The sequence below is a fragment of the Anabas testudineus genome, chromosome 13, assembly GCF_900324465.2.
Source record: "Anabas testudineus chromosome 13, fAnaTes1.2, whole genome shotgun sequence".
Taxonomy (NCBI): domain Eukaryota; kingdom Metazoa; phylum Chordata; class Actinopteri; order Anabantiformes; family Anabantidae; genus Anabas; species Anabas testudineus.
This window is the reverse complement of record NC_046622.1, coordinates 9180897-9204104: the sequence shown is the minus strand read 5'-3', so window position 1 is coordinate 9204104 and position 23208 is coordinate 9180897. Positions and strand designations below refer to the sequence as shown.

Sequence of the window (23208 nt, the reverse complement as noted above, 5' to 3'; positions counted from 1 at the left end):
CATGTTCAAAACTGCAAAACCCTCATTGTCAAGACGAAAAAACATATCCTGTTATCTGTTTGATATCATTTGCAAAGCAAAACTAAAGACCCCGCCATCAGGTGTGTAGTCTAATAATATTTAGAGGCACTGAGAATAGTCTGAAAGTCTATTGTCTGGCATTTTATGCACTTTTATTTATTGAATAATCAAAAGTGATTACAGATTGTGTTTGTGAGGGAGAGAAAAAGCATCCCCTGAGTAAATTATTTTAAGTCTTGATGAGTGTCGTTAATTCCTTTACCAACACACACTCACACAGTCCATCACGTTCTCACTCAGTCTTCCCCTGTGTCAACTCAGTATCCTTGTATAGCCTCAGCATGGCACTGCCTCCACTGTCTCCTTCTGCATGTGTGTAGTGTAAAAAGCCGTAATCATATTTGCAGTTACGGTAGGTTTCTGTGGACATTGTGTAGATGACAGAAGATGATTAAAAAACATAAATGGAAGACAAAAATCATGAGAGTATTGGGGAATGGTTTGTGTTAGAGCAGCAAGAGATGAAGAGCAGGAGGAGGAAGAGGAGGGGTGAGGGGATAAACTCATGGAGAGAGAGGGAGAGAGGGGGGAGGAGCGGAGAGATGATTCCTCTCTCTAATCCTCTAGACACACGCTTGGTCTGGCTGCCTACTGGCTCGGAGAGAGAAACGGAGGCAGGTGGAAGGCGCGAGCAGAGAGAGACGGAGAAACCGAGTGAGAGGGAAAAAATACAAGATGAAGGGAAGAGAAGAAAGGAGAGCTGCCTCTCGTGAGCCACGCTGAAAGAAACAGAGAGAGAGAGAGAGAGGCAGTGAGGACAAGGAGGAAACCAGTGACTGTTGCACAGTTTTGAGCAGGGGGAAGGAAACGGTGAAGGATCAGTGTAATGCTTCTCTCCAGAGCTGCCTGAACCAAACTGGGAGAGGAACCACACAGTGGAGGACAAGGAATCCCTCAATAATAGCTGGAAAAGAAAAACAGAGGGAGAGAGAAATAAGAGAATGGAGGAGTGGAGAGCGTGCAGAGGTCGATGGTTACTCAGGCTCACATGAGTGTATGGACCTCAGCCCGGCCAATTACTACAAGATGCTGTCAAAGAACCAGAGTGTGAGGGCGGAGTGTTAGTGTGCGAGTGATGGAGATCTGTTTCCACAAACTACAGCCGCTCCTCGAAACTCAGTAGAAGTAGATGGTCTCACTCACTGTTTGTGTTAGACTAGGTGTGTGTGCGTGTGTGTCAGTGTGAGGAACATATAAGCGACCAGCTGTTTTTAAGGTAAACAGGGTCAGGTGCACCTAGAGGAGGAAAACAAGAGGCAAACTGAGAAGACGTGCTCACGTGAGCGGGTGAGTGGACAGAGAATTACACACACATACGAGTGTGAGCAGCTAACACAAGAAGCTTGAGTCCAACCATCTCAGGTGCAAGTAAGGGCACCAGCGAGTGCTTCAGGACTGCCACTGAAAAAGAAGAAGTAGATCACAATGACTCGTAACTGAACTTCTTCAGGGTTCTTTTCGACTCCTCTTTTACACTGAACGTCCCACCTGAAGCTACTCCCTACCTCACCTAACCTAACAAGTAGACTTGAAGACTCAGGAGAAAAGGAGACGTTAATAACTCTGGTGCTCCTGCTGACTGCCCACCAAAAGTGGGGTCGGCCCTGACTTCCTGTGCCCAGTGGATGCCTCCGAACTCCAACCATGGGAGAATGGACCATTCTAGAGCGCCTCCTGGAGGCCGCAGTGCAGCAGCACTCGACCATGATCGGAAGGTGAGTGTAAGAATCTGGTATGTGTTCAGGATGATGCACGACTGTGGGAGTTAGAACTGAAATCAAGTAAGAACAAATTGTTCTTGGTTGTTTTAATCATGTGTTCATGTGTCTTCATCAATGTATGTTCTCAATGATGGCACAGTCATATGTTTTTTTATATAAAGCAGTGCATGTGTAGCATGCATGCAGAAAATGAATCCTTCCTTGCTACCAGTCAATGATTCCTGGTCCAAAGTGCCTGATGGCAGGCTGAGGGGGGCTTTAGCTTCTTTAATCCCTCTGAGTGACATGATGGGAGAGTTAGGCAAGTAGGAGGGACACTGTAAGCCCACACAGAGGCTTTGGACATCAGAGGACACCAGAGCAATATGAATACATCTCACCATAAACATCCACAGTATCTCCATTCACATTTTGTACTGCACCTTTCCATGCTGATACCTTCATTCTTCTAAAAATCAAGTCCGCTTCAGAAACCCTAACGTTACACAAGCGTGCTTCATTTGAGCATTCCCACGGTTTCCCCACCTTCTCTTGTTTCTCTATCTTCTTCTTTCTTCAGGTATTTAGAAATAATATATCCTAAAAAAATAGCACAAGGTTGCAGTTATTATGTATGCATTTTACCACACGCCAACATGTCTTGTATATGGGTTTGGATAACTTGTTCTTGGCGGCTGCAGAATGAGCAATTATTTATGAGCATTTTTGACATAGAGGCACATAAGCTCTGCAATGAAGGACATATTCATGAGTTTGGGGGTTTTCTTAGGACATCTTTGAAAACCACAGGTTCAGGATGGGTTCATTAGAGACTATATGAATTAGCAGTTTAAACCAATTCCCTCGAGCCACTGACTCAGTCTGGATAGTAGTACTCTTGAATTATTGAGTGAATAAATGTCAGCCAGTTTATGAAGTGAAAGATGTAGAATTATTCTGGGGTTTTTTTGGCAGAAGATGAGTCTTCTTCTGCTGATAAAGCTCTGAGTGTGAATTTTGTCTTGTCGAGTTATGAAACTGAAATGATTTTGACCCTTGTTCTGAGAGAAATCTGTTGGTTAAATGGTTAGCTAGAGTTGTTTCCTGTGGTGGTATGATGAATGATGGTGACTGTAAATGGTCAGCATTTGCCTTCCCTCATTCATGAGACACTGGAAGCACAGTCACTCATCAACTGGGCGCGTCATACTGGCTTCAGGGTCTCTGGGAAAGGAGGAAAGACAAGACATAGAAAAATGAAATTCACAATGCGATGGAGGGAAATATAGGAAAGAGTGGAACAATTTGTTTGCAAAGTGGAGATGAGAAGATCCGAAGTGAATAGAGTGAAAGATATGAGACAGAAAGTAGATGAAGAGGAAAGAGTAAAAAGACCGAGTGAAGGTGAAGGCAGCGAGGAGCAGTTATTCACAGACAAGTGAGCAGACACATGGCCTCAGTCTGCAGGGCGTTGGTAGGAAGCCAAGAGGACTGTCTCGTCACGAGATGGTGCTGCATGTCATCACCTAAGCAGGGCAACCAGGACACCCAGCGGCAAAAAGCCTCAGATCATCTTCACACAGATTATATCTGTTGTCCAGACAGTTGAAATATTCAGATGACAGGAGGTACTGGCCAAAACCTTTTCCAAATATCAAAATGTACACAGGATCATGCTGCACAGACATTTACAGTCACCAGATAAATGAATTGATGATTTCTAATGAAATTTGTCTACCATGTAGATGTTAACATGTTAACTGGTAACTACAGTGAACATGGAAAACATTGCTACACAGCAGCATGCACGATGTCACCTAATGTTTTCTGTGAGCAGCTCCAGTCCACCATTGCAAAAGTGTTTGTAGGTAGTAGTTAAACTGCAGGTGGAAGCCTTTGACCTTTAATCTCCAATTAATTCCACAGCCATAAACCTAATTGACTGATTTAGTGATGGACTGTCCAGTTAACCAATCGACTGAGCACAGGCTGTCCTTTCCTTGTAAGAGTCTTACTAACTCTACTAAGAGGATTAATTCTGTGGATGCCATGATAAATGAGTTATTGCCCAAATGTTTGTTAGCTTCACAACACACTCCCGGCTAGCCACTGGTCTGTTTGTAGGAAATCTAAAGGGCTAATTCGTCTTATTTCATTCACAACAATAAGTAAAAAATGAATAAACAACAGGATATTGGTAGGATTTTTATTTTGTTCAACTGTGTTAATCGGAAGTGTCCTTAATAACTTAGTGCTATTAGTGATACTGTGAAAACAGCCAGTCAGCCATTTATATCTTTAGTTTCTGTCTATGACAAGTCCCTTCCCTGCATCTGGCTTTTTGACAGCTCAAAATCATCTAATCTGGGCCATCACTGCTGACATGATTTTTTTTATAAATGCACTCTTATACTCCCTCAATCCTAAAACCTATTGGTCCCTGTTGTGATTTCAGTCATCTCATTGGTCAGGCAGGTGCTGTCCTGTGGGAGGAAGCATTGGACAGGTTGTTGTCCCTGAGGTGATTCTAGCATGTGCTCTCATGAGCCCACCATGACAACATCCTGCAGGCCTGAGTCACACACATTAGGAGGAGTATAACACTCCCACTTGTTTGTGTAAGATTATAGATGGCACTAGAGATTCCCTTCTATGGTCAAGGTTTGTGTGTGAGAGAATAAATGTGAGTGTGTGTGAGCATGATCTTGTACTTTGTGGGCATATCACATGTACTTAGTTAGGTTTTGGCCGTGTTTCTACTGTAAGTGTATGTGTGTATGTGTATCTGTGTTCACCTGCTGCCAGTGATTTATTTCTGCAATAATGGGCACAGACCCCGGTGTAAATCGACTTTCCCAGGACAATCTGATAGACTGTCGGACCGCCGCGCCTGTTGGTACACACAACCTCTGAGGTTAAACTGTGATGAAGCACTCTCTACCTATCTGTGAACCTGCTCCCATAGGCTGCAATTTCATCAGTGAGCTGTCGCTGGTCAGAACGGGACTGCTAAACATGCCATCCTTCCCGCCATCACTCTGATATAGATCTCCAATAATGGAATAGGAATTGGAGCTTGATAGAAGACAAGGCACTTAATGAAACTGTCTTTAGGCTGTCCATTTGCAATACAGATGTACTCAGGGGTTGCAGTGACTGGAATGTTAAGTGAGTGATTAAAACTTTAAGTACCTCATTGACTTTTCTGACTGGTAAAACAAACCATGATCGTAATTAACAAAGGCAAGATTTATTCTTTCAAAACTATTCCAAGAACCGCTGGTTAAATACCTTAAGCAAGATGACTAGACTAGTTAAAGAAGCTTGTAACAATCAGTATTGCTTAAAAAGCTTAATGAGCTTACTCCCTCATAAATTCCCATTCTCTATGCCTCCTGTATGTGCTTGTATACATAATGATCCCACAACTTTGTGAAGATACAGAACTGAAGATAATGGAAATATGTTTTCAGAAATAAATATGGTCTCATATTGAGGGTATTCCAATACTATGTTTTGTCTTAACACACCTTAAGGGATGTACCTGTTTCAATTGCTCTCTCTTGAACACAGTGTGAAAAGAAAACAATTTGTTTCATAAAACTCTGAGACTTTTGTATGTTTTTATTTGTCTCAGCCTGTTGAATTTTATAAACTTCAATGTTCTCACCTCAAAAACAGCTATGGTGTTTCACTTGGTTGCAAACACGATATATATTTTCTTACCTCTTCACACCTGTCCAATGACTGCGTAAACAAAACAAAAAAATTCAATTCAATTCAATTTTATTTGTAGAGCGCTTTTTACAATTGACATTGTCACAAAGCAGCTTTACACAACCAAAGAACAGTACATGAACAGTGAATGTGTATGAATCATAATAATCAGATTGTCCCCCTTTTTGCAATCAAATGAATGATTTATTGCAAAAAGGGGGTTCAGGAATCCTTGCAGCAGTAGATCAGTTGGAGCCATAAGTAGATTCCCTGAAGAAGAGGAGATGTCCTTAAACTCAATATGCCTCTGTATGCCTTACAGAAGAGCATGTGTAGATGTGCTCCTATTTCATTCTTTACATAGGCCAGCTCACTCAGTATGACTTCTAAGCATGGCTCCCCAGGGTCAAATGAATGTTTCACTCAGCAGCCGTCAGCTCATCCATCTAGGAAAGTATATGTGTGTGTGTTACATTAATTCTTTGAATCCTTGTGTGTACAATGCATACGCCCATATTTCTTAGTGATAAGTATCTACGCGTGACTCAGTCTGCCTTTGTTTGTTAATAGGTTACAGCTCTTTAGATCATCATGCTTTTATTTAGCAAATCCATGTGGAGTGATTACAAAACCTGTGAAGGTGTTGGGTGATTTTGTGCAGACTATAGAGAGAGGTTTATCCAGCAAATGTGTGAAATATTTTATGGTTAAAAACAGAATAAAATGAGACAGCGGCAGTGATAGCCCCTTGCTTGCAATATATTTCCCTAGAGAGATTGTTAAGAAGAGACTTTTACAGAAAGCCAAGCAAGACCTCTGACTGCTATTCACTTCCCTCCCTCCCTGTCTCTGCGTTCAGTCTTCCTCCATCTCTATGTAATGACCCCCAGGATGCTGTCAGCTGTAATGGCCGTGCCTTCTCAGAGCTGCCATAAGAAACATGTTATTAAAATAACCTTACATCACAAGATAACAAATCACGGGTGGGAGGCAGATGCATGTACGTAAGTCCAGTTTCATCACAGACATTCACCTGCTGGCAAAACCTATGTTTATGAGCACCATCTGGCAAAATAATCATATTGTCAAAGATAAGTTTATGTTGAAGATGCCTCACGAGTGTGCTCATTAGCGTTCATGTCTGCACTGACAGTAACACCTCTGGCTTTGCTGATACAAAAATCCTGGAAATGGAAAAAAGCTGGTCTATAGCTGCTCTTAGTCTTTCATGAGTAGAGTAGTACAACCAGCCTCCACAGGGACTGCTGGAGATGCAGAGCAGTTGCTAAGGGGAGAAAGAGAGGGCAAAGGCACGTAATTATGCAGCTTGTATTCTAATTTCTTTTTATGTACACTTCACGTGCACTTCCCCCATCCTCTCTCTGTCTCCGCTGCCTCCTCTTCCTCTCTTCAACCTAACAGTCCACATATGATAAGGTCAGGGTTAATGCTGTGTTTACATAGTGATGGGCTAATTAAAGCTCCAATTGCAAGTGTGTGCACTCAACAGACACTGTATTATGAGATAAACCTCAATCATCATCCTTAAACAAGCATCAGTTTTAACATCTACATCTTGCAGAGTAAGGATCATCATTGTACACATTAGGGGAAACAGTTGCTGTAAAAAACACAGGTGAGACCAGAATGCAACAACAGGGTTGGTCATAAAGAAAAGAGAGAAGGGGATGAATGGATAAAGAGCGATTAGAGCAGGCGAAGGGGTCAGAGTTCAGACAGATTTCACCTTGCAGGTCCTCAGGGAGAAGCTGTCTCTGGCAGGGTGACTCAGCAAGGCTTATAGGTTTAGCATTAGCACCTTGCTGGAGGACAGAGCAGGTCAGTGTTAGAATGATACCGCAGGGTTAGTTTAACCCAGACATTACCTTACACACACAAACACAGGAGAGCAACCCTGCAAAACCACCCACCCACACACACGCACACACACACACACACAGACCCGTCATTTAGAATATATCTTCATTTATAAAGAATGTCTTCTTTTTCATCAATCTACAGTAGCATTGGTACATTAACTGAGGTGCCCTGAAATGATTGCTGCAAAAAATGAAATTATGGTTATAATGACGAGTTCAATTGATTCTATTCTAGCGGTACTATTAGTTCTCGCTAGTTGATTGCTTTTTACACTGATAATTTAGTTCTCCCTACCTTCCAGGCAGCCATTAGCTTCAGTTCATTTGAGTGTGGTGTAATGACAATGAACTTGCAGGAAACTAAATCTTGCTTATGATTGTGAGTCCATTACAGTGATTATTCTGTTGGCTGTAATTTTAGTAAAAGTAACTTTCTTTGTAAATTGTAAATAGAACTGAAAACTGCATGTCTCTGTTCGCACCTTTCCCTGTTGGTGCATTCAAATATCTGACATTCAAGGACTGAAAGGCACCTGTCAAGCTCAACAGTATGTTGTCAGACGATGAATACTGACAACATAGCAACACTCCAACAGCTCCAACACTGTCATGTGCATCGCCACCAACGGCGATGTGATGAATTATTTATGTCATGGACGTTACTGCGAGTTGATTTTTTATATATAATTGGCAGGAGCTGTATGCTAGGTAGGCAAGCGTGTCTGATTTTAACATGATTTTGCATTAATAAACATGTGAACATCATCAATTGGAAAGTGGAGGATGGATTAAACAGTATACTCTATGCAGCACTTACATATATGGATATTTAGGTTAGTATTTGTTAAAATATGGACACCGGTTTAAATAGAAAATTACAAGTCCATTTAAATAAGGCCTAAGAAGGCAGATGACAGGTGATTTAATATTGATAGCGTAACTTTGAATTCTTAATGGACGAGCATACTCCAGTCTGGATTATGGGTAATACATAAAGTACAGATTTTCTTTGACTACATCTACATTTAAAAACACTAACATGACAGGAGCAGTAAAACAAACCCAACTTTATTGTTGTTGTAGGTTATATCAGCCTCTTAAGTACAGTGTTACACTTTGTAAATCCATTAAATTCACAAGTGTCTCTGTAAAACAACAGCAAGTCGCTGTAACTGGTAATAAAGTGGAGAAATGACTCTTCCACAACCTAAAGAGCTACTATTGAGAGAGATTACTACTGACCCTACTCTAGCTATTATTGACAAAGGTGGGTTGTAAAGGGAATCAAAAAGGAACCTGCTTTTATTAAAACCTTTAACAAAATTTCAGTGATGTTTAGATACTTGTTTTGATCATCTTAACATTAGATACGATAAAAGATTCCCATGGTTCTAAGACAGAGAATCTTGAAAAGTATGATTAAATAAATGCATACAACAAAAAAGTCTTTTGTCATTGAGACTTGCGTTGAACTGACTGTGCTGTGTTCATGGGTACAGATTCTTGTGCAGTGATGTAGCAAAACTACATCAAATGCAGTATGAGGGACACAATTAAAACAAAAAGCCAACTTTGATCTTTATTTGGTACAAAGCAATGCTGCAGCTTTTGAAGTTTTCTCAGGTAGGTCTATTTGTGTAGTTGTGAGATTATTGTCTTATTTATATATTCTGCTTTTATGACACATGACTAAATGCATTTTCACACAGGGCTCATAAACCTGACATTTTTGTTTTGATCATTTTGGTCTGCTGATGTTCTGATAACGTTGTTCCTCTAGACATCTCCACGCATCCTTCACTTGTTCTTTATCACTCTGTCTCCACACGTTATCTCTCTCCATCTTACTCTTTGATGATGAAACGGATGTCCTCCTGCCATTGATTTATTTTCCTTATCCTCCTTTGCCCCGGCTCCCATCATTGGCTGCATCTCCATACTTTACTGGGATCTGTATGAAGAATGTGAGAGTGTAAGAGTCACTTAGACTGCAGTCCATTAATCTCTTTGAGTATGTCTGTCTGAGTGTGTGTTTGCAATGACTATTTCCTAAAGGCTGTATCAGCTTCTGCACAGTGTGATTGACTCAATGGGTAAAATAAATCATGTGTATACACCACTCAGACATCTCACACCTTGCTAAAACACACACCATCTCTGCCAGGACCAACATACTGATTCACTGCCCCCTCACACGTGTGCACGCTCACACTCATTACCAGATGGTCATCCAAATATACAAACATGTGCGTAAGTGAACTTGCAGCGTGGTTGCTATATTTATTCATTACTCAGAGGCAGAAACATACCCATAGACGTGCTTTCACACATACTGCCAAAACTGTCACAGTCCCCGTTATTGCAGCTGATCATATGAGCAACCACATAGAGTGTGACAATGTTTTTACACCTCACAGCACGCACACAGTCCCATTCGCAGATTTTTCAGCAGTGAACTCAAGGTGCAGGGAGTGCAGTGGACTCTCTGCAATATGCTACCTTCATGCTGTTCTCATGGCCAATAATAAAATCTGAGGGAGCTGTTAAATGAAATGGATAAATTTGGCTTTCACATCTCATCAAATGATAGGAACCATTTTGTTGGCTGCTATTGAAAAGCTGCATCTCCCAACAGGCATTGGTGTGACATTTTAGGAGCATGAGTCTGCAGTCACGTCATATCAGATGGTGCAGATTAGCGATAAAGCGTCACATAAAGTTACTATTCACTTTATGGCAATTAAGAGGTTTTTATACAGTCTCTGAATTCCAAAGGGTAATTACACTTAAAGGTTAGATACGATAGGTTAGATAAAGATACTAACAATTAAAGATTTACAATTTAACTCTACATCCTGTAGTGTTCGGTAGCTGCAAACAGAAACTCAACTAGGTTCATGACACATTGAAATTTGACTAGTTGTCAGGAAATTAAAGAATAAAACAATAAACATTTGCTCTCAGCTTTTTGTCCAACATGGATGAGATAATAAGTCCTTAAAGAAAGAGTATGTAGCTCATACTGGATGTTGACTTTATAGGCACTGAAACTGCCCCTTAGTTCAGTTAAGGGTTTTGCTGCACCAAAGTAGCTGCTATTAGGAACTATAAGTATGATGGATTAAAGCAGTAATCAGTATGTGTTCTCAGTTTGTTACCCCTCATGGAAATGTGTGTGTAACCATCCTGCCAAGTTTGAAAGATAGTGTATAAAATTAGGTTTTAAACATCATTATAAAATAAGCAGTAAGTACTCCCTGCTCTGAAACACTGAGAGCAGCACGGTGGGCACTTAACATTATAAAATCATTTCATCCAAACTAAAATTGACCAACTCTCTTTTCAAGTCAATATTTGGGTGTTCTGGCTGTAATCTCTGTTGTATAAAATATCTGTCCCGCTGTTAATCTAAACATATCTGAGCTCTCTTGACACACTATGTTAATCAACACACTGTTAAAATAAGCTGCATTCCAAGGCTAAACACATTGTTAGTTATTTGCAATGTAAAAATCTCACTGGGGTTTTAAATGAGGTTTTCAGTAGCTACGGGCTCAGTGGCTCCAGTGCGTTGCCCCAAAAAATTCCTGACCACAGAAACCATGAGAAACTCCACAATTTGGTATCACTTACTTCACAGACTTGTGACATGATCAGCTATACATTTCATCAGACCTTAATACTCAGAAAAAGTACAATTCTATGACAACTAAACACCCAAATGCTCGAACAGCAACGTCTGGAGCTTGTGTAGCTGTTTTACTAACAGCTATTCCCAAGATAAAGAAAACTAAACCACTTCCTCAGTGAGAGGTGTTTTCACAGAAATGTTCTGCCACGTAAATTATCTTGAAAATGTGAACACTGCCATTTAAATTGTCAGATTTCCTATACAGTTGGTCCCATATGAGCTGAAAAATTCATTGGATGTTCACTGACTTTGAAACAGCTACAGCAGTCCATGGTTTGCATGGCTGGAATACTCTTAAATTCATGAATTGGCACCTCTGTTGTATGAAAAGCCTGTGCTGTGCTCCTAAGTCTCATTTCAGCATGTAGGCATCTTACTGCATCACTAAAATCATTAACACTAGCACTGAAACAGCCCTTAAATCTTCCACAAGTCATAAAGCAGTTAATGTGTTTTTAATATTTAAATGGCTATACAACAAAAACAAAGAAATGAATTTACATGAGATGTGATGTTGTAAATAGGAATCCAGAAAATTAAGATTTTCATGTGTAAATTTAATCAAACTAAATTACACTAATAGCAACCCTTGATATGAGATGTAAATGCACACTGTGTGTTTTTCAATCAGTGTGGTGGATCAGAATCACTCTGCTCTAACAGCCTAAAAAAACAGGTAAAAGTATTATTTTTAGTTGATTCAGTCTTTGGGGATGTTCCCTGCACGACCATGTGCTGTCTGCTTGTGTGTCATAGTGGCTCTCTGCATGTGCCAGAGCGGCCGATTTGGGTTGAGGCTTGGCACGAAAGAGCTGTGGTGGGTGGGGAGTTGGCACGGACGCGACGGCCCTAACTTGGGATTGTCCAAAACCCACCGATTTAATCCGGATTACACCCATCATTTCCCTCCCTCTCTCTCTGTCCATATTTCCCTCTATTGACCCCCTCCCTTTCTCCTTTCCCACCCACGTATTTGCTGTCTTCCTCTCTCCTGCTGCTCTTTCTCCTGCTCAAGTCTCAACCCTTCATCACGACCCTTCAGCCTTAGCAAAAAAGCACTCCCACTGGTTGGTCTGTTCCCATGGTGACCACTCATGTCACTTTATTTAATTCCTACCATTGATGTGTTGTGAATGATCTCTCAGAATAGATGTTAGAAAGTCTATTTTTAACATCTAGGCTCCTATTTAACTCTTACTTGATCGCATAATCTGTTGTCAAGGAAACTGCCATGGTTATTATCATCATGGAGACCCATGCATACAGTGCACTTGTGTACCGACTGGAGAAACCTGAGTTGAAATCAATCTGTAAAACAGAAATAAAAATAGCTTTATAGTAATTAGTCTTACTGACAGGGATTACAAATGTATCAATCCATTGTACTGATTAGTATAACTACATATAAATACACATATGTACATATCTGTCTGTTTATGAATTTATCTCCAGTCAATTCACATTCTTCACCTCACCACTCAACTACCTTTGTCTGTGAGTTTGTGTATTTGTGTGTGAGAGAGACAGAGAGATAGATGGATGAGTGAACAGTATACTATTATTAGATTTCTATTTTAGTATCTTACAGACTCAGGATTACACACAGACATTACAGCATATTATAATAAATAGTTCAGTTTCATCTAGTCATGGAGAACATGAATATACAGAAACACTTTGTGTAAGGAAAAATCTTTTTAATGCAAATAATTACACAATGGTGCTAAAAGGTATATACTAGCCACACACAATGTACAGTGTATGTCTGTGCATGTATGTAATATTACATACATGTGATATTAGTACATTTTTAATATAGCTGCATCAGTGCATAAGCTGCATTTATTTGTTGCTGGTTGACGCTGAACTAGTTAAAATGTTTAATCTACAGCAGACATGGAGAACAATGTTTCTTATCCTGTGTGTAAACCAAAGTGTCACAAGATATATGTGAGGGGTGAGACGGTTAATAGGTAAAGGAAAAAAAGATGGAACAAAATGTTTGTTTTCTCCTATCTTTACTTTTTTTCAAACAGTCATTTAAATAAAACTATCTGAGAAAATTATTTAAAGAAACATCTTTGTGGTGGACCTGTGATAAAGGGAACCAGGCTACCATCTCGCTGCGGTTACACACCAAATGCAATTAAATGAAATGCGTTCACCTCTTTTCTTAGGTCAGTAGACCTTACCAGTGACAAAGAAGAGGTCACTGATTTACCTAAACTGAACCAAAATGAAATCACCTGGTTTGCGGTCTAAGGCTCCAATACTAGACAATGATAAAAGCATTATTAATGGTTGGTGTGATGCAAATTCATCTTCATCTTCTACTGAGAGGATGGAACTAACACCCGGCAATGTCAGACACAATCGGCTTTGTAACAGCTGGAAGAGTGTGCGTATGTCTCTGATTAAAATGTGTGCGCACATGTGCATGGAGAGGTGGTTTTATTCTGCATGGGTTTCATTCTCTGTTTCTGTATACTGAATGTAAATGTACACAGCATATACTTCTTCTACTGGTGTCAGTATTCGAATGTGATAGTGAATGTGTGTCCGAGTGTGTATATGTGTGTGTTTTGGGATGTGGGTGGTCATGCAGGATAAAGGTCTGTCAGCAGGGGATTGTGCAGCCCCCTCACTCCTTCTGTCACTTGCCTGAAGCACCATCCTATCGATTCTAGGTGTATGTGTGTGTTTCTCTGTGTGAATGTGTGACTCTGTGGGCTCCTATGTGAGGCTGGGCACAGTCTGGTGCTAGGTGACCCGTTGTGAACTATGAGCTGCTGATAATTGGAACACAAAGACTGAAAAAATGAGTGGGAGAGTGTGACCAGTGTCCGTTCATATTAAATGTGACAGGACCAGATTTGTCACAGCTGCTGGTATGTTATATTTGGCTTACCAACTGGCACCACTGGAGACACAGAAAGTCAAAACATGAAGAGAGTGAAAAACGAAATAAGGACCAGAGAGGCGAGATGATGGTTGGAGTAAACACAGAGATGGATGGACTGAGGGCGGACTTGTCCAAACCACTCCGAACACAGATGACAAAACTCTGCTGCTGATTTATCATTCTTGCACACATTAGAACATTTGGGAGCTTAAATTGTTTTCAGTTTTATTAGTTGAAACCTTTCAAATCAGTTTATTTTTTTTCCCCTAGCATACTGACTACCCAGGTGTTAGAGTATTTGGACTATAGTAGAACTGAAAGGAGCAGATAAAACTAAACTGCTCGTGTAATATTGCCCACCAGAAAATTGTCATTTTCCTCTTTCCCTTCTATACTTTGTCTTTGTGCCACATATTCCTGAGAAAATTGTGTCAAAGGTATAACATGAAAATCAATTTTAAAGATTTTTGCCTGAGTTCATTGAGTTTATTTATATAGCTTTCACTAGAATTAGCATTAGCTTCAACTTTATACTATATATAGTAGTTTGTCTTATTCACACTAGCAATCCATTTGTGCTGTGCTTGCATGGTAAGGTCTGCTGACCTAAGAAAAGAGGTGAACGCATTTCATATAATTGCATTTGGTGTGTAACCGCAGCGCGATGGTAGCCTGGTTCCCTTTATTTGAAGTGAATGGCAAATTAGACTAATTATGGCTGTGGTGAACTGCAGACACATCTGAGGCTGTGAAACAGAAGACACGGGATGGGAGGCTGAGTGGTAAATATTTCAGAGATAGAAAGTAGGGGGGTAAATTAATGAGGGAAACTGGTTAGAGATGTCATTAAGAGAAGAAACTGCATGGCAGCAGGAATGGGAGCGTGGAATGGAGCAGGCAGTCAGTGGTGCATAGAAAAGGCAGAGCTAAGCAGTGAGGGAACAGGTATTGATGGAGGTTAAGGTGGAAATCAGCAGGTTGCCCATAACAGTGCACTTGTTCATTTCACAGACAAAAGCAGCCTGTTGAGGCTTAGCTACAGGCTGCTTTATCACTTACTGACAAATAAAAACCAGCCTCCTAGAAATGACTTTTTTATGCATCTAAATAACAATCACACAAAAAACATTTTTGTGTGGAAGGTAATGGCAACCAGATTACAATTTCTAGAAACACAATGCAGATATTTTACATAAATTCAAAGTTGCAAATATGTTGATAAATCAATTAAATTACACTAACTGCTATTTTCTGCCTAAATATCTGATCTTACAGGACAACATTCAAGTTTTTATGGTTTGAGTTTCTTTTCAGTAAAAGCGGGGTAATATGTTCCACATGTCCTCCCTGAATTAGCTTCTATACACAACAGCATAATTTAGTTTGCCTTGCTGTTTCAGTGTACTCTTCTTGAGGCTTTTTGCACAAAGTAAACCAGCAACAAGCTCTTTAAGGTACCATAGTCACGCTCTAACTGGTGCAACAAATCTGCTCCCCTCCTCAGCAAAAACATGTTGTTCTTTAGTTGACTTAGCTTCTAGTCGACACACTTCTCTCCCTCTCGTTTCGTTTTCTGCCCCCCGCCTGTTGCCGTGGTAACTAGCAGAGGGAAGTTAAATGGAGGGGAGATCGAAGGGAGGGATGAGAGGAAAGTATAGGGAGGTGGGATCACGTTTCTGGGTAAAGGAGCCACTGCTAATTTTCCTCCCTTTTCTTTTTTATCTCCACTGCCACATCTCACGTCTCAAAAAACCTCTCAGCCCTTATCGACCCCTGGCCAATTATTTCAGCCATCTTAGGCTATAATTAATTCTTCTGTTACCTCCTCATGCCATAAATCCATTGTTCTCCTTTTCTGTTCCACATTAACTTGTGTCCCTGTCTCTATCCACATGTCAATAAAGAACAACAAGCTGTGCATGTCTTAGTGGACACAATACTCCAAAGTGCCTTACAACCACCCAAGCATTTACATTTTTCATATGATTCTCTCATCTGCTTCGATGTAAACAGCTAGAAAGGTGCCATTAAAACATAAAGAGAGATGTTCCTGTGGATGGCAATTCAGTTTCTTTTGCAGTTGAATGATGCAAACCAGTGTGTGTGTCTCCTGTATCGACACAATTATGCATATACAACATGGGTCTGCTTATGCATGTGATTGAACTTGAATCCTCATGTCAGATGCAGAAACTGACTATTTCTTCACATTACTACACAGGGTACATTTTTGGCAATTAACTGTACGCCCATAATGAGAGCTTTCAGTATGATAAACACCCCCATAGTGCAAGACATCCACAATCAGATAATGAAAAAAAACAAGAGAGAAATATGTCGGGTCGAGGACACACAATTGCTAGAGGAGAAGAGGCGTTTTGGAGTTGTGTTGGCGTAATGTTTGTGCATAATCACCACCGCCTGTGTGGCAACATATTAGTCAAAAGGAACAACAAACACTGTCTTCTGGCAACACAGGGTGCGAGCGTGTTGAGATATGTGCTACTATCCCTTTGTGAGAAATCAGTATAGAACATAGGGATACAAATTATATTTTTATTACTGTTTTTTTTTTTTTAAATCTCAGCTTGAGAAATAAATCAATGAAAAGTCTAGAAATAGAAAAAGACATATATTTAACTTTGAGAGTCTTTTGGCATTTATGCTTCAAAACTCAACATTTTAATGATTTGTTGAATGTTTTTTCTCTGTGAACTGATAATTTAACACTTAATTCAGCAGCAATTACACAAATGTGGTGTAAGTATGATTATTCGCAGACAATAAGAGAGTGCTTAGGGATGGCGTTTGGTGTTTTCTGTTCTACAGGGTATAGAAATGCCTCCTGTGACTGTTCGCAGAGAAATGATGCTCTTCATAGAAAACGACAAGCTCAATCTGGAGATTAGTCCTACTGGGACACAGAGATAGGAAAGGCCAGAGAGCCCTGGGAGTACAAATGAAGGAAGGAAAAAAAAAATGAAAGATGCTCTGGAGATGAGAGAAAAAACAGGTGGGAGATGCTATGTGGGGTACGATAATCTAAAGCTATTCGATGGCATTAACCAAAAAAAAAAAAAAAAAAGGAAAGAAAAAAAAACCTAATGCAAGAATCCTCCCTTGGCCCAGCCACAGATTACAGCAGTGGGTTTGCGTGTAGAAGCTATTATATAATTCATTCTCTACGATGAGATTTTCCTCCATTGCTGGTTTTCCTTACTACCCCCTCTATCTCTCACACTCTGTCCCAGCACTGGCAGGTTTTTCTTTTAATTTAAGGAGAAGTTGTTCGAGCCACACTAGGTTTTTTGGTGACTTTATAATCTTTTTTATCCCTGTCTGGAACTAATTCATCTTAAAGAGCAATTTGATGGCTTCTTTCGGTACTGTATGCCATCAGTTTCCAACACTCTCCAATCACTGTCTGGATGTTGTTTTGTTGCACATATATGTGCATGAGCATGGATGTGTGTGGTCCTATAGAAAGTATGTGTTTGTGTGCACATTTACTGCAATGCCCTCTCACTCTGGTATTGTGAATTCTCTTCTCACTAAGCTCCTTAATGGAGTCACTACAAGGGCAAATGCATTTTCATTTTTTTCTCTTTGCATTTATTTTCTGCTCCCCTCCTTCTTTTCTCCTCCACATGCCAGCTGATTACAGGTGGGCTGTTTGGCAATAAGTTTTTATCTCCCATTCTGGAGGTCGTCACTAGTGACCTGCCGTTTTGATGAAAAGTACATGTGAACTGCGCGCGCCGTCAGACTGTGCAAAGGATTAACTGTGCCCTTCAACTCCACATCTGCGCCACACAAGACTGGCAAAGCCACTGTGCGATTGGTAGATTACCGTTCACAAAGCCAAATGCCATCTAATGATTATCTGGCAACGGCTAAGGTGCAGTAGCGTGGGCCTTCCCCCGGGATCCACTTTCCTGTCACAATGGTGTCCAGATAAACAGATCATTTTAATTGGGTTTGATTTGGTAAACCTATACTGATCTTAACACACAAACACCATATGACTCTTTCTGTGAAATACAGTGGAGTGGCCTGACATTCAGGTGACAGCTGCTATCTCTTGTTGATGTTATGTAATATATCCAGACTTACCATGAGCATGAGCTGCAGGTGAAATGGAGGAAAGAGGTTAAGGTGGGATTTTACGTAGAAAGCTGTTGACTGAGGCAGCTGCCAGAGGAGAAAGAGTATGAGAAATGTCCGTTGTAGCACAAGAAGCACTCAGTGATTCAGACTAAAGAAGGTTTTTAGATCATAAAATCTAAAATCTAATTTGTCTCAAACTTTACAATATCACAACAATATTCATCTGATGAGTTATGTGCTGAAATAATACAAATGCGAAGGGATGCGTGTGTGTGCCCTTAAGATTCAATAATCTGCCCTTAAGTGGTAATGCTGCTGACAGCTACACTCTTTCAAAGTGGAATCCTTTTGATTTATCTGTTAAACTAATGGTCTTCTGTCTAGAACCATGCTGTGTCTGCCAAAAACATCTTATTGTTTACGCATGATTGGACAATTTTAACTACAACTGCAATACTCCTGTCATATCTGACATCTGGCAGATGGGATTAGGAAATGCAGGTGGTTTTGAACAAGATAATAATTAACTGCAATGTGCCACTAACATTAGTTATGTAGCAAATGTGGTGTTGTGCATCTTGCAGACATCCCACTATCCAGTCAGTTTTACGTCTTCGAAACTGTTTTCATGATCAAAGGGTAATACTTTCTGTTATGGGTTTTGAGATATGAAATATATGCAACACAATCAGTATGATTTAGTCTTGTGTATGTTTTTCTGGCAATGTGGTGGCTTTTAAAATGTTTGTGATTAAACTTTAAATTAGCTGTGAAACATGACATCATTTAAGAGTCACTGATTTATGGCTTACTATTCCAGTCTGAGAGGCACTTCTCACTATGTGCTGGATCTATTGGGAAACCTTGTCTCTCTGAATTTCAAACCATCTGTGTTATGCACATTGACCTTTTCTCTGGAATGAATTGCTCTTCCTGCAATACGGCACTGCCCACCAGCACTGGTGCCACAGCCATTTTTTATATGTCACCATCTATTGATTTCTATGCACACCAACCCATAACTGCATGATAAATGCAATGAGGTCAGATTTTAATAGGCTACTGTAATAGCACATACTCTGGATTCACATAGTCATTTCTTATCCTGTTATTTATGGGTTTGTCATGTATAGAGATGGTGGTGATTAGCGAGAGTTGATCCTATGCAGAACTCAGTTTGAACTCAGTCATATTTGGGGGATTGAACTACAAGACAGCACTAAATCAACAGATTAACAGCAATGTCTAGGGCATCCTGCCTGTCTGACTTGTCCCAGACTTAGTTCAGTTGCAGATTGCAGTGTTATAGACAGCCTGCTATCTAAAATGCTTGCCTGCTCTCTGATCTGAAAAATAAATGAGGAATGAATAAAGTAGGAATGAACAACATGATGACTGGAATAAGAAAAAATAAAAGAACAAAAGGGAGGCACAAAAACTTGCCGCCCATCTAGTGTGTGTGAGCATACAGACGCACTTAGTGTACAGATATTTCAAGCCAGCACATCACTGTACGGTATGCATGGATAGTCACACAGTACATAGTAACATGTACACATGCACCCAGAGTGAATGGAAGTGAACCCAGTCTAAACAACAATGTCTTTGTCTTACCACACCTTGTGCAAAAATAGCACCTAATCTGCAAACCAGTCTCACCTACTGTAAGTCTCACCTGTTGCTAGGGCAGTGAAAGCCGCGAGAGTTAGTTGTTTATAACAAAGCTAACAACTCAGCAATTACCCTGTATGATTGCATGTGTGTGTGTGTTTAGATGTGTGAAGAAATTAATCAGAACTCCAACGTAAGTGTTTCTGAAGTAAGGTTGCCATGCTAACTGGGCCTAATGATGCAGATGACACTAAAATTAAACAAGATGTTCTCACCTTTTATTATTGACTGTTAACTCACACACACTGAGAGAGACACACATAAACCAAATCTTAAATCACAAACAGGCTGTGACTTATGAGCAGTGACGACACAACAAGGCTAAATGCTGTGATTTAGAGCACTATAAGTGCATCAAATGTGACCCCCCCCCCCCCCCCGGCCCTCTCCATCATTAGTAAAGTTTTGCCCTCCTCTCTGTGCCGCTCTGATTTGTTTCTTACTTCTCTTCATTATTAAAAGGAGTCCTCCCCGAAGCTCACTGCTGTGTGGTCTCAATTTCAAGACCCTCCTTTCTTCCTTTCTTCTGATTTGTTTTTTCCTCCAGACATTTTATCCCTAATAAGACTTCTCTTGCCTTTCCTTTCTATCTTTCTTGTCCTTTTATGTTATGATGTCCAATTTACTGTGACATGCCTACAGTGCCTCTCTCGCTACAGTTTGTCCTTTCTCATAATTAGTCTGTCACTTGGTAAATTTGATGTCTTTTCATAAACAGGAAAATGAATCTATTTGTAATGTTGTTGACACTCTACATAAAATTGATGAACACCAGCACAACAGCTTTCTATTTTGTGCTCTCTTTTCCCTTTACTGTGTTGTTTAGATTAAGCAAAGAGGCGAAGAACAACTCCAAGCCTGCAGATAACTGTCTCATAAGAGTGTGAAAACACTCTTGTTTTGTGGAGCAGTTTATACTTCTAATATGCAATCATAGCTTTTATTTTTTTAAGTTCCACAGAGTTGTTCAGTGTCAATACAACCTCCTATTGGTCCTATAAAGCACTGTGCTTTGGCAGTGCTTTATCTACCTCCCACCTGTATATTTAACTCATTCTCATAGTAGGAGAAGTTAAGTAAATATTCATTATGGAGTCAGTTTAATGCTGAACACTGAAGGGACAACCTTTGTTTAATTTGGACATTGAAGGCATTTGATAGTTGGACATGAGGAATATTTAGTTGGAAAAGTTTCATTTCAGAAAAGTCTACATCTTTTCGAGGCTGGCATGTCACCTGTTCTCCCGTGGTGATAACGTGCTTATGTAAAACCTACATTTGAGGACAAAAGATATTCTCATAAATCAAATCACTGTACGAGTTTTTTAATCCCAGTTATCTTTCTTCTTTAGAATCCTGCTGACAGTGGTGGTGATCTTCCGTATCCTGATCGTGGCCATCGTTGGAGAGACAGTCTATGAAGATGAGCAGACCATGTTCATCTGTAACACTCTGCAGCCGGGTTGCAACCAGGCCTGCTACGATAAAGCCTTCCCCATTTCCCACATTCGTTACTGGGTCTTCCAGATCATACTGGTGTGCACGCCCAGCCTCTGCTTCATCACCTACTCGGTCCATCAGTCAGCCAAGCAGAGAGACCGCCGCTACTCCTTTCTCTATCCGATAATGGAGAGGGACTACGGTGGAAGAGACGGGGCACGAAAGCTCCGCAACATTAATGGAATTCTAGTTCAGCATGGTGGCGATGGAGGAGGGGGAAAGGAAGAACCTGACTGCCTGGAGGTGAAGGAGATCCCTAATGCCCCAAGGGGCCTCACCCATGGGAAGAGCTCCAAGGTTCGTCGGCAAGAAGGAATCTCACGCTTTTACATCATTCAGGTGGTGTTCAGAAACGCACTGGAGATTGGCTTCTTGGCAGGCCAGTACTTCCTTTATGGCTTCAGCGTGCCTGGGATTTTCGAGTGTGACCGCTACCCATGCCTGAAGGAGGTGGAGTGCTACGTATCCCGGCCTACAGAAAAAACGGTTTTCCTGGTGTTCATGTTTGCAGTGAGCGGCATTTGCGTGGTGCTTAACTTGGCTGAACTCAACCATCTGGGTTGGCGCAAGATCAAGGCTGCCATCAGGGGTGTCCAGGCCCGCAGGAAGTCTATCTGTGAGATCAGGAAGAAGGATATGGCGCATTTGTCCCAGCCACCCAACCTGGGACGCACACAGTCCAGTGAATCAGCCTACGTCTGATGATGAAGAGAAGACCAACAGGAGGAGTGGGATGAATGTGCAAGAGCGAGCATGAATTAATTATGATTTTAATTTAATGAAGACAGGAGGTCAAACAAGATGACCTCTTCTGTGTAATGATGTATTGAAACAGAATGTAAAAAGACTAGTCCTCTGTCTCTGTGACGTTAAAAGTCAAGGAAGAAGAAAATGACAAAACATAAAACAGGACAAAAAGTAAAAAGTCTTTTAAAAGCAAACATGATGAACACATTTTGGTCTCGTGGGGAGATATTCCAACTGCCATTTTATACTTTGAGTTTTTTACTGATTAACTACCCTACCTGTTTCTTTTAATGGGGGGAACTAAATTATCAAGGGGTTGAAGAGGGAATGACTAGAAAAAAAAGAGGACAATAAATGTGAGGCTGCTTCGTGTTCTTTGGGGATGTTAGAAGACGATGACGGTGTTTGACGCATCCCATGGTGCTTTTCTTCTGGATTGTGTCAGCCTAAATGTAAAAGGGAAGACAGGATAGCGAATGAGATGGGGCTGCAACATCATTAACTAAAAGAGGAACGGAAGAACTGTCAAAGCCATGACAGACTCTAGAGAGCGAAGTCTAGTTTGTGCATAAAGGAGTGTATGGAGAGACATCACACTCTGGGAAAACATATGATACAATTGAGGACAGAGAGAAGTGAGGGAACATTTTTCTTTTGCTTCCTCTCCTCGCCCGGAGACTCGAGGTAAACTGAAGCCAGGAAAGAAAGAGCTGCCTCTGATCAGTGTCAGCCTCGCCTCAGCTGAAACATCGTCACAAGCCAAAACCAGGAGAAAAGACTGATGATGCTTATGTTTTGTCTCTTGGCAAAAGATGATTTTAACACAAACACAGCGAGTATCATAAACACTTTTCTTTTCTTTCCTCTCCTCTATCTCTTGCTTTCTCTGTTCCACGATTGGCAGCTATATAGACCCAGATGGCTTTGGATGACAGTAATGACCCTTGCTGCTTTCCTGCTACGTAAACCTCAGAGAGGAACTAATAAACAAATGAACGAGCAGCGCGTAAAAGTCAGTTTGTCCTAGAGCACGAACCTAACTTCAGTCCCTCCAGCATTCCTGTGTGCTGAAGCAAGGAGACACAGAAAGAGGGGAGAAAGAGAACGGGAGCTTGAAGGAGAGGAACAGATCACTTTATTACAACTTTACACAAATTTTATAAAATATATCACCATAAGTTATGAATTTTCTTTTTGAGAATGCGATGGTGC

At 40.7% G+C, this 23208-nt stretch overlaps 1 protein-coding gene across 1 annotated transcript; it reads left to right on the top strand.

Annotated features, from left to right (window-relative positions):
• The first annotated feature begins 1725 nt into the window (after positions 1-1725).
• On the top strand, positions 1726-22993 carry LOC113174111 (gap junction delta-2 protein). The gene is made up of 2 exons (XM_026377825.1): positions 1726-1796; positions 21102-22993. The coding sequence occupies exons 1-2, from the start codon at positions 1726-1728 to the stop codon at positions 21949-21951; spliced, it is 921 nt and encodes a 306-aa protein (XP_026233610.1). The 3' UTR covers positions 21952-22993.
• Positions 22994-23208: the final 215 nt, after the last annotated feature.